The 12,648-nt window shown below is 49.0% G+C and overlaps 1 protein-coding gene and 1 non-coding gene across 4 annotated transcripts in view; both read right to left on the reverse strand.

Moving 5' to 3' along the window:
• Positions 1 to 12,648, reverse strand: part of UBAP2 (ubiquitin associated protein 2) — a 132,993-nt gene that overhangs the window by 4,218 nt on the left and 116,127 nt on the right. For 2 of the 3 annotated variants that reach the window (XM_021691778.2, XM_021691777.2), the window contains exons 16-21: positions 10,424 to 10,463; positions 7,194 to 7,377; positions 6,194 to 6,263; positions 1,978 to 2,173; positions 1,069 to 1,160; positions 758 to 805 (exon numbers count right to left, since the gene is read on the reverse strand). In XM_021691778.2, coding sequence (XP_021547453.1) covers positions 758 to 805; positions 1,069 to 1,160; positions 1,978 to 2,173; positions 6,194 to 6,263; positions 7,194 to 7,377; positions 10,424 to 10,463 — 630 coding nt within the window. The remainder of the gene's footprint in view (positions 1 to 757; positions 806 to 1,068; positions 1,161 to 1,977; positions 2,174 to 6,193; positions 6,264 to 7,193; positions 7,378 to 10,423; positions 10,464 to 12,648) is intronic. The other variant, XM_044920772.1, reaches the window with a different exon arrangement.
• On the reverse strand, positions 8,026 to 8,107 carry LOC123326579. Its single transcript, XR_006541195.1, has one exon. It is a non-coding gene; the product is annotated as a small nucleolar RNA SNORD121A (small nucleolar RNA).

Raw genomic sequence — 12,648 nt, forward strand, 5'->3', positions numbered from 1 at the left:
GGGGAACACCTCACATGGAGCAGGGGCGTTCAGACAGCCCTCTACTTTCCAGCACCACGACAGATGCCCCCGGAGTCTGGGAAAGGCCAGAGCAAGAAGCGCGGGGCAGCAGGCCTGTCAGGCAGGGGGCACACCTCCTTCAGCAGCCCCCCCGCCTCCCCTGCCCCCCCCGTGCACCGAGGTGCCCCAGCCTGCGAGCCAGGGTCGGATGAAAGCTGCAGCAGCCCCGGCCTCAGGGTGAGGCTGCACAACGAGGGACTCCCTGGGGCCGGTGCGCTTGCAAGCCGTGATGGCCGGTCGGCTCCACAAGGATCCTTCAAGAGTGTCAGCTCCAGCGGGTCACCCAGCTGGGGACAGACGAGCCATGCTGCCATCACAAGCATCACTGATGGCCACTTCAGAGACCAAAGACACTGAACGGCACTTCAAAGAAGACGACATGAAAAAAACTCTAGAGGTAGTCAGGCAACCCCACGTCTAGGTCATATGGTTTTCCTTTTTCAAAATGGGGGGGGGGGGCCTGAAGGAAGAAAAGGACCCACAGGTAGTAGGGGGCACTGTCTCCTGGGACCCCAGGTCCCAATGGTCTCCAAGTTCCCAAGCTGTAAGCACAGGACACTCCTGCCCAGCTACAGTGACATGAGGCACATCCCCCGAATGCCAGAAGCTTTCTCAGTAGGGTGGCAATGAAGGCCTAGAGAGGAAGAACCTGTGAGAGAGCCGGACTCCCCTCCATCCCCCAGCACATCCCACTCACCATTGGCAGCCGTGACTGCAGCATCTGGAGCTCGTCATAGCCGTAGATCTGCGTGAGGACCAAAAAGGGTGTTAGGGACCATGTACCATCCCCTGGGAAGCCCAGGCCCACGTAGGGGCCTAAACAAGGTTGGGGAGATGGCACATGGGGACTCAGACCATCTGCTGTGGGAAGACACCTTGATGAAGTTCAGATGAGGGAGAAGTATTAGGGAAGGAGCCGCCCAAGGCCCGCCTCACCAGGTCCTGCCAGGTGCCAGCCTCTAAGGCCACAGGGGCCGGGCCGCCTGGAGCTACACACCATGCCCTCACCGGATAGGCAGGAAGCAGTCCTCCAGGGCCCACGAGGTACTGATTGTGCAGCAGGGGAGGTACTCCCTGGGGCAGGTTAGGGGGTGCTTTGCCTGTAAGAGCAAAAATCAAATGAGTGAAGATGCCACCACAAAGAGTGAGATGCCTCAGCGGCTGTGGGGAAGGGGGAGCTGTGCTCATGGTCACAGTGCTGCCCCATATGGGGCCACCACCAAGAGGGGAGGGCAGCAGCTGAGAGACACAGAAGGCTGTTCCAGGAAGTAGGGGAGACAAAGCACGTGACACCACATTCAGGCTCTTTCCACATCAGAGGGTTCCATGCACAGACAGAAACACCACCCCTCACCCACTCCTGTCACACAGCACTGAGCAAACCTGAACATAAGGAACAATCTGCCTCCTCAGAACAGAACGAAGGCTGGGTGGTGCCAGCAGAGGGGGACAGGCTGTGTCAAAGGTAGCTTTCAGGAGTTTCTACCAAACCAGTTTGCTTGGTCCACACAGACTGCCCAAGTCTGCCTGATGGACAATCAGTGACACTAAGTGGCCAGAAGAGGCCCAAGAGAGCTGTTCCCTGGTCCATCCACATCACCAGGCCATCTCAGCTCCAGGGAGGAGTGAGGACAGAAAAGACAGGGGACCTACAAGCACAAAGGCTACCAGGAATCCTGCCCAGGGGGAGCCCACTCAGAAGACTGGTTTCACCCATCCCCACATCATCGCTGGAAGGACTGGGACTCTCTAAGAAATCAGTGGAACAAAATGGACCAGGGAGCAATGGCAGGGCTGGAGGGAGACCAAGATGCTACCCAGCATGCCCTGCAGCCGCCTGTAGGCATCCTCCCTGGGAAGCCAAGCATCACCTTCTAGGGGCAGGGGATAGGTAGGAAATGTCTGGGGAGCACACACCTGAGGTCACCAAGGGCGTGGCCCTGGTACTGCTGCTGGGGGCACTCACAGTGGTCCCCCCCAGGCAGAGGCTGTTCACTGTGTTCATGCTGCTCGGCAGGCTGAGCCCTGAGGACGTGGCACCCGAGGCAGAGGTTGCTGCTGTTGAAAAGGTGGCTGAGGACTGGAGGGAAGGGGTGCTCTCCACACTGGCGTGCTGGCAAAACAAAAAAGCAAGGACACATGGATGTGGTGGCAAAACGTAAGAGTGCAAAAGAACCTGGTCTGGCATCTGGGTCTGCACTCTGAAGACCAGTCTGAGGGGCTCTGTGCTCAGTGCTCACTGTGGGCCCCCACACTGCAGCTAGATGAGGCCGTCAGGACACAGCTCCTAAGCTGAGTATCACACAGTTAAAGCTGAGCTTTATTGACCAACAACACCCTCTTAAAAATCGTTGCTCAAGCTCTGCTATCTTATATAAGATACAGACACCCAGGTAAACCTTAGGTCAGATATGAACCCAGACCATCGGCATGTGAGGTGAGAACCCACCTCACAGAAAAGCAAGCAGTCTCAGGAGCAGTCGATCACGGCACCACAGGCAGCCCAGCCCAAGTCAGAGCCTTCTGGGGACAGCTGCCTTCTACTAGGCTTCCTAACTAGTCTGATATGGAAGTCACAGGGGGCCAAGAGAGGCCCTTCCTCCAAATCCTGGGGACACTGTGCAGGCCACCAGGACCTACCTAGAAGGGCATGGCCTGCATCTCTGCCTGTTCAACAGGATCCACCTAGGATGGAAGGGTGAAACCCAACAAAAGCTCTAAAGAGTTCCAGGAACCCTGGCCAGCCGCTCAACTCCAGGTAGGAACAAGGTACCAGAAAGGGCTTCAAGGGCTGAGGGGTGGGTAGAAGAGATGCACCTGGTTGCAAAAAACAAGGCCCAACAAAGGAAGAAAGGCTCTGTAAGACTGAGACCAGCCTTCAAACCAGAGCATGTACAGAACAAAGTACTCTGGAAACTCCTGGAGGAGAAGCCTCAGGAATAGGAAGCTCCAGGAGAAGGGGGACAACCCTGCAACGGGTCTTCCACTACACAGACAGCTCTGTGTTAGGTCCCAGCCTCAAAGGCTGCCCTACCCTGCTGAGCACTGACCTTAAGGTCCTGACATCCAGAATCAGTTCAACAAGGTGATGACAGCCAAACTCGTGGTCTCCTGGGGCACCCCAGGACTTCCTGATGGAAGCTGGGTGAGGAGAGCCCCAGGGGTGGGGGAGGCGAGGCCAGCCTGTCCCAGCACCAGCTCCACGTTCCTCTGCACACAGCCAGGCTGACCACCCGCTACAGAAACAGGAACAGCTCTGACCACTGTGCCTACGTGTCACGAGTCAGAGAACTTCTCAACTCTTTTAACCACAGGACAAAAAATTACTATTCCCTAGTCTGGGGAGAGGGGGAAGCCACAGAAGAACAGCTTACTAGAAAATCAGTGCCTGATTTGCTCAAAGGAACTCAAAGTCATCCAGCAAGCCTTTCCTACCACCAAATGAACCTGACCGCACTCCTGTCCCTATCCCTCACCTGTCCAATCTGTGAACGCCACGGGGGGCTGGCCTAACTGCCCTCCACTCCATTTAAACAGCTCACACAGTGGCTCCAGCAGGGCGCTGGAGCCGGCTCCTCAGAAAGGGCCTGGAAAGCACAGCTGCACCAACCCTTCCACAACGACACAAAAGGCAGGAGAAAGCGCGGAGATTTCCTCCATAAACTTCAAGGGGGAAAGACCTAATTACAACAGAGTATGAAAAGACTGTTGTATCTGACTATACAAAAGTCAAAAATAAAGTGACAAACCGGAGGAAAGTCTCTGCACCTCCCATCACAGAGGGCTACTTTCTATCCTCCTGAATATGGACTGCCTAGAAGGAGACACCAAGGGCCTGACAGAAAAATGAACAATATGAAGAACTTGCTGAAAAGGAAATTTAATGGCATTCTAATATATTAAAAAAGATGTTCAATCTCATTCAATTAAACACTGTGCTGACAGGTCATTTTTCAATTAACACATGGGAAACATACAAATATTTGATGATATGATTTGAGGATTTGAGGAGGATTTGAGGAGGCAGCGGGGAAACAGTACATCTCCTTCACTGCCACTGGGAGGTAAACAGGTTAGAATCACTGTGCAGTGATTGCAATTCGGCAATTTGTGTAAAACATCAAATGCCTGGGGATTCAACCTCCAGGACTGCCTCTGTAGCCACAGCAAGATACAAAGTTCTCGAATGTAACACTGTTTACAGTATTCAGACAGAAAATGGCCCTGCAGCTCCAGCAGTGAGTGATTTAATAATGTGATGTAGTAGAGCTATGGGAAAAGAAGACAGAATCTATGTTTCAACACAGAAATATCTCAGAGAAACACTGTTACATTGTGGGGAGGGGGGAGCGGATGCTGAAGGACACTATCTAGGGAACACTCCCATACATGTTACAGGGGAAAAAAAAAATCAAAGAAAAGGGGCAAGAAGCAGAGGGAAAGTGACAGTGTATGCATTTCCTACTTTATGGGTTCAAAAAAACTCCAGCAGATCAAGAAAATAGTAGGAAGAGGGGTAGAGCCAAGCAGACATGATACAGAAAAACACTTCAGTATGTATCTCCTCATACTTTTCATTACACTTAACCTTTTAACTATACTAGCAACGCAGCAATTCTGGCTCATGACAAAGTCTGGGACTCCCTGGATGAGGCCACTCTAGCTGTGGTGGTTTGGATGCAGAACGGCAAACCCATGCGAGCAAGAACACCAGCTCCAATGGACCAGGGCCCGGGGACCAGGAGGCCAGCAGCTCTCCAGGGCTCGGGATGGTGACCACCCACAGCTCCCACCGGCCGAACAGTGGGCACAGGCAGGGGGCCAAGCGCTTACTCCGAGGACAGAGGTATCCACACTGTGCTCTGCTATAAAGACGGTGATCTATGTATTTTATGACAAAGAATTTTGTGCAAGATTTCACTAGGATAGCTCAAGTTAGCCCCATCTTGATGGAAGGAGAGAGCTGACCCTTCGCCATCACTCCATTCTGTAGCAAATAACCTCTTCTTCAGAGGACACTAATTTCCCAAATTTCTAATTTCTCCTATTGATCTGTACCCCAAACTTCCTTCCCTGCTTGGGGATCCGTCTCCTGTTATCTGTTCTCAGTACCTGTCTGCCTACCCTTATGCTCAGGGTCCCCCAGCCTGAGTGAAGCACCCCACTACTACCCCACTGAGGATCAATCTTCTGTTCTCTATTTTCATTACCTGTCCGCCCACCCTTATGCTCAGGGTCCCCCAGCCTGAGTGAAGAACCCCACTACCACCCTGCCTCTTCGCCATCTCACCACCTTTCATTCCTCCACCCACAAGCTATACAGACCCACCACTGAAACTTTCCCCCGGCTCCGCACCCTGAGAAACCACACTTTGATAAAAATAACCCAGGGTTACTCTTTAGCACACCAGGATGCTTGCCAACTGGTACCCCACTTGTACTTCCACGCTTGACTCTCCACACTCCAGGCTTCCCTCTTCATTATCAACCTTCGCAAAGTCTGCCTCTGAGCTGGGGAGGATGGCCTGAGATGGCACGAAGAAGGAGTGGACAGAAAACCTGATGCCACAACGAGGAACGTCCCATGACCACCAACAAACTGGAATGCAGTTACACTGACAGGGCTAAGAACCAGGGCTGGGAGTCTGAGAGAGAGAGACATGTGCATGTGGCAAAAGACAGCTAGTCCTCACACAAGCACTCACTTTTTCCTCCCAACATTCTCTCTACAATGGCCTTCCCAAAATAACAGAAGGTAATCTAGAACAATGCTCTTGATTCAACTTGACTTTTGGTGGAGCACAAGCTGAAATTAGCAATGAGCTTACTTCAAACACCTCAACATGACCAACCCCAGAGTGGGTTCAAAAGGCTCCTCTAATAAACAAGGAGCTCAGTGAGTGCTTAGGAACAAATCCAGCCCCTAACCAGTTTAGGAAGCAAGATGTCCTCCATGGTGCCTAGGAAAATCAACAGATCAAACCACATGCCTAGACTGAGGTAATACACCTAAGCAATTTGAGATTATCTTAGACATTCAAAACCCACAAACCAAAGCTCCACCTGCACAGGACTAAGCTCCGCCGAGCTCGCTGAGCAGGGTGGGGGATGATGGGACCGAGAAGACACTTACTGTGTGTGATGTGCTGGAGGAGAGCGCTGCGTGTGCAGAGGAGAGGCTGCTCTGATGGCTGGAGAGTGAACTAGAAGACAAAACAGAGCATCACGTGTCCACCCCACCGAGTCACCCCACAGGAGAGGCCCACGTGTCCAGGTTTGCCCCATCCCTCCAAGATGAGCCCTGGCTTCACACCCATCATTCATCATCACCTGGGGGCCCAGACCAGGTACTGGGATGGTTAGAAATGATCTAAAGGGTCATTCACCATGAGGATCTGGGATATCATGGCCTGGGAAACCTCCAGAGCCAGCTTCAGCCAACTAAAATCATTTGCTCTTTAGACTGTAAAAAGTAAGAACAGGATTGCACTAAGAACACTGTCAGCCACAGAGACCCCATTCGATCTGTGTGCAAGGGAAGAAAGTTCCTACGTTCAAACCCCCACCGCCCCCATGCCAGAGCCAGAGCCAGGGCCTGACTTCCCATCAAATCAAGAATTCAAACCAAAGGCTTTTATTCCTAGCTAAGGGGGGGAAGAGGTACTCCAAAGACACAGGATGAGGACCAAACAAAATCCATTATCCTACACCCTGTTCTAATAATTCAACCTCTGAAGCCAGAACAAGAGCAAGTGAAAGACCTGCTCAAAAACCAAACATCGTTCTCACTTCACATCGCAGGGACCCAAGCCCAGAGCTGAGAGGAGAGGCCAGGCTCAGGGCACACTCCTCAGGGGTCCAAGAAGAGGGGCAGCAGCGACTCCCCAGCCGCCCACTCCCAGGGGCCCCAGTGCTCTGGGACAGCAGGGGCATTACAAGTAGGTAAGGTTTACACATCTGGTGCTTCTGAGACCACGCCCAGCCAAACCCTACACACTGACACATTACTGCTGAAGACCAGGCCATCGTGCTGCGGGCAGCAAGAGGGTTTTGTTCATTGCCACTGCTTTCTGTAACGGTTTGGGACTTCACCCCAGTGTGCCTCTCATTTTGGCTCCTTATTTTCTCCATACCTGCTAAGCTGAGAGAGGGGGCTGCTGGACAGGTCACCAGGCTGGGACATGGAGGGCAAAGTGGCAGTGTGCTGAGATGCAGAGGGCAGAAGCGTAGTGCAGGAAGTGGTGCTGGGCAGGGAGCCCACAGATGGGAGGGCGGAGGGAGGATCTGTTGTCTTTGGAGCTGGAACGGATGAAGTAGCTGTAAGAAACAGATAGGTTTAGCTCCAGAACCAATCATAAGTATCTAAAATATGCTCAATGTCTTGTAACACATCAGGATCGGTTTGAGAAACATATAAAGTTACATTCCCCGGGGAAAATGCACAAGCATTTTCTGTCCAATACGACTAATAAAACTGACATGTGAAGGTAAGACAAATAGGACTTGGCCAAGAATAGGAAATGATAGCTTTTTAACCAACCCTAAACTGTCCTAAAACGTGGACATACTTCCTCTAATTAAAGGAACCCAACCCTGAGCTGCACTAGAAAGGGCAAGAGGCTCTGAGACTGATACACAGGATTACAATGTGAGGCATATTTGTCTCAAAAGGCCCAAGGGATAGTACAAATCTGGTAGGCAAGACCGTCAAAGAGTTAGGTATTTGCTTCTATCAAGTCAGTATTAAATCAGGCTGACCTGGGAAAGCTCACAGCCAATTCAGGGCAAACAGGGTTTGAGAGCCCAGGGCACACAGAGTGTGGGGTGTTACAGATATCTAAAAGCCACTGTCCACACCCACTTTCACAGGCAGAGTGAGCATTTCCTTAAACAAACAAAACCCTCAGAGCACATGAAGGAGTTTATTAGGCTTCCAGAAGAACATAAATATGATCAATCCTAGCTGCAGAAAAGACTCAGTTTTAGTTCTATCCACACATGTAACTCGGACATGTGCTTGGATATAAAGCATCATTGTCTTTTCCAGTTAGGAAGGACAAGTAACGTTTACCCACCCACAGGACTCCCTGGGAACCGAATGGAAAACATACTAGTCTCTAAAAAGAAGGATGATTTGAAAACAAACACAGATAGCAAGAGGGTCAACACACAACTTGGCCCATTCTTATAGGAGTCCTTATAGTCTAGAGCCTTGTTTTTTACTGACAGTCTATTCCAAACACGATACCTGTTGTTACAGACACCAGATGAAAACACCACAGATGCCCCTGACCCAAAACTCAGACCCATAACTTACCTCCCTAGGTCTTGGGTCACACTGATAACAAGTTCACAAGAGGCCTCTCAAAGAACGGGGGAGAGAGGGAGAAGCATGGGAAGTAAGATACAGATGGAGGATAAACCTATCTAAAATGCACACTATGTTTTCCAGACATTTCACTTCTCACTATCTCATTTTAAATCTCCAAATACGGGTGGTGCCTGGGTGGCTCAGTTGGTTTAGCACCTAACTCGTAATTTCAGCTCAGGTCATAATGTCAGGGTTGTGAGATCAAGCCCTGCATTGGGCTCCAAGCTGGGTGTGGAGCCTGCTTTAGATTCTCTCTCCCTCCGCCCCCCACCTCTGCCCCTCCTCGACCTCTAAAAAAATTAATTACAATCTCCAAATAATCGGGGCGCCTGGCTGGCTCAGTTGGTAGAGCGTGTGACTCCTGATCTCGGGGTTGTGGGTTCAAGCTTCAGGTTGGGTGTAGAGATAATTAAAAACAACAACAAAAAATCTCCAAATAATCGAGGACACCTCTATGTGTTCTCAATCTCATGCCTGTACTAAAGAAACTTGCCACCAAGGCTTATGGAATGAGAATGTCCTCTGACATCAGAAGTTCTCATAGCTACCAAAGTTATCTCCAAACAGCTCCGGCAGCCCAGCAATACTAAAACCAATTCTGAGTAAATCACAAATGTCACTTTAATTCCAACTGAGGCCCCCTCTTGGACTGATGAAATTCCATGTCCACACTACCAAAAATCCTAAATAAAAGGAAGTCCGAGGCGCCTGGGTGGCTTAGTCGGTTAAGCATCTGCCTTTGGCTAAGGTCATGATCCCAGGGTCCCAGGATCGAGCCCCACATCAGGCTCCCTGCTTGGGCTCTCTCTATCAAATAAATAAATAAATAAATCTTAAAAAAAAAAAAAAAAAAGTCTTTCTGGCTTCTCTACCCAATAGTGATACCCATTTGCCTTACTGAATAAAGAATGAAAATCATCATTAACAATCACAGATAACCAAGCCAAGAACAAAGGAAAGAAACAACTAACAGAGATTCACCTGCACCAACTCTAGAGATCACTGAGCTTACTAGAATCGGGGGCAGGGAGAACCTCATTTTTTTCCCCCACATGTTTATAAGTGAAGAGCATTTGACCTCTCTTCTTTGCAACAGTCCACTAGATCCTGAAGGCAATGAGCATGTCCTTCCTGAACTAGCACACCAAATTTTTGCTTTAAAAGTCCTTCCCAGGGGCGCCTGGGTGGCTCAGTTGGTTAAGCGACTGCCTTCGGCTCAGGTCATGATCCTGGAGTCCCTGGATCGAGTCCCGCATCGGGCTCCCTGCTCGGCAGGGAGTCTGCTTCTCCCTCTGACCCTCCTCCCTCTCATGCTCTCTGTCTCTCATTCTCTCTGTCTCAAATAAATAAATAAAATCTTTAAAAATTAACTTAAAAAAAAAAGTCCTTCCCAGGGAATGCCTGGGTGGCTCATTCGGTTAAGCAGCTGCCTTCAGCTCAGGTCATGATCCCAGGGTCCTGGGATCGAGTTCCACATCAGGCTCCCTGCTTAGCGGGGAGCCTGCTTCTCCCTCTCCCTCTGCATGCTGCTCCCTCTGTTTCTGCTCTCTCTCTCTGGCAAATAAATAAATAAAATCTTAAAAAAAAAAAAAAAGTCCTTCCCAGTATTGAAGAGCTCTATGACAATACTGGAACTTCTACCTCAAAGCAAAGCATCTTTTAAATCCATGCCACAATCTACACCTGGGGTGCAGTCGACTAGAACAGAGTGATATGAGGCGTATATTACCTCCTTCTTACTGTAGTTATGATATTTCTCATAATACCAACAGCTACAACCTACTCATACGGGAATCTGTAGCTGAACTTGTAAACCCTGCCAAAGAAAGGATGCCAATGTGATGGATCACAAGTAACTACCAGAAAAAATGCAAAAGGACTATTTTCGCATAATTAGTCACTGGCCCGTTTTTTTCCCCATCATATTAGCTATACTCTTTTTCTGTTTGATTTCCACCAGCCAAAACAAGAATGGTTAGTTTATGTACTTACTGTCTATTGTCTGCTGACTTCGACCACCACTATGTCCATTCTATAAGGAAAGGAAAAGAAAGTAAGTAAACCCACAAAATCAAATGACAACTTAGCTGAATTTCTGTTGGAATTTAGCCAGAAACATATGCAGTATAGATCAGTCAAGAAACGATGGCCTGTTTTATTCTGTTTGGTTTTTGGTTGTTTTATTTTTTTAAGATTTTGACAGACACAGCAATAGAGGGAACACAAGCAGGGGGAGTGGGAGAGGGAGAAGCAGGCTTCCCGCACGGAGCAGGGAGCCCAATGCAGGGCTCGATCCCAGGACCCAATGTCAAAACTACTGAAGAATGGGTCGCCTGGGTGGCAGTTAAGCATCTGCCTTTGGCTCAGGTCATGACCCCAGGGTCCTGGGATCAAGCCCTGCATCAGGCTCCCTGCTCAGCGAGGAGCCTGCTTCTCCCTCTCCTCCCCACTCATGCTCTCTCTTGCTATCTCTGTGTCTCTCTCTCTCAAATAATAAAAAATCTTAAAAAAAAAAACAAACAAAAAAACTACTAAGGAAAAAGACAAACCTTAGAGATGTTGCCTCTGTATTAACCCAAATTCAGTACAATTATTTTTTTAAGATTTTTTTTTATTAATTTGAGAGAGAGAGCACGAGAGAGGGAACACAAGCAGGGGGAGTGGGGGAGGGAGAAGCAGGCTTCCCGCTGAGCAGGAAGCCCGATGCGGGGCTCGATCCCAGGACCCTTGGATCATGACCTGAGCCAAAGGCAAATGCTTAATGACTGAGCCACCCAGGCGCCCCTCCAGTACAATTTCTGTTCAAGAAATGTTATTTACAACATATTTTTTTCTTTAAAACAATATAAAGTTATATACAAGAAATGTAGACTATAAAAGATTAGAACTTTGAGAGGGAGAAAACCAAAAATGAGTTAAAATAAAAGACTGGGGACACCTGGGTGGCTCAGTCGTTAAGCGTCTGCCTTTGGCTCAGGTCATGATCCCAGGGTCCTGGGATCGAGGGCTCCCTGCTCGGCGGGAAGCCTGCTTCTCCCTCTCCCACTCCCCCTGCTTGTGTTCCCTCTCTCGCTGTGTCTCTGTCAAATAAATAAATAAATCTTAAAAAAAAACTAGTATGCTCACAGTTTAAAAAAAAAAAAAGACTGAGGTCAGGTAAAGGGAAACACAATATACCTTACCAATATATACAGATACGTAGAGAACAATCAAAACTCTACTCTCTGCCTCCCTCTAAACTAGGGTTCACTACGCACTAAATACATAGACATAACACTGAGCATGTACATCCAAAACAGCACAAATGGCAACATCCAAAGAAGTGTTTTCAAAACCACACCAAACAGAAAGAATAAAAAGGGGTAACAGAAAAAGAGCAGGCATCAGACCTTAGGTATATTTTATCCCACCTTGAAAATCCCTTTATTTAAAAAAATTTTTTTTAAGATTTTATTTATTTGAGAGAGACAGAGATAGTGAGAGACAGCACAAGTGGGAAGGAGAGGGAGAAGCAGGCTCCCTGCAGAGCAAGGAGCCCGATGCGGGACTCGATCCCAGGACCTCGGGATCATGACCTGAGCCGAAGGCTTAACCGACTGAGCCACCCAGGCGCCCTTGAAAAACACAATGGACAAACTGATACAACATGGGAACTACATTATTCGGGGTGGGGATAATTCTAGGCAGAAGAATGGTGGGAGCAAAAGTAAAGAAATACCAAATGGTCAGGAGAGATCAGAAATTGCAGGGTCTCAGTTCAACTAGCCAAGCAAGGAATGAGGTGAGTAATGACATGAGCAAGCAGCATACCAGGTGAAATTAGGGCTGGAGTTGAGAAGCTGAGCAGATGACATACACTTAAGCTCGGACAGCACACTGTGTGATTTATGTTTTAGAAACTATAGCCCAGTACTATACAAGGAAACATTCTGCAATAAAGGGAATAATCTATACGGACATGTGTGTGTCCCTATACTGTAGCCACTATAGATATTGAGCATTTATTTTCTTTTTAAGATTTTATTTATTTGACAGAGAGAGAGAGAGCACAAGCAAGGGGAGCGGCAGGCAGAGGGAGAAGCAGGCTCCCCGCAGAGCAGGGAGCCCAATGCAGGGCTCAATCCCAGGACCCTGACTGAGCCACCCAGTTGCCCCGATACTGAGTATTTAAAATGTGGTTAGTACGTCTGAGGAACTAAAACTGTAATTGTTTATTT

This window comes from Neomonachus schauinslandi, chromosome 13 (assembly GCF_002201575.2).
Source record: "Neomonachus schauinslandi chromosome 13, ASM220157v2, whole genome shotgun sequence".
Lineage (NCBI taxonomy): Eukaryota > Metazoa > Chordata > Mammalia > Carnivora > Phocidae > Neomonachus > Neomonachus schauinslandi.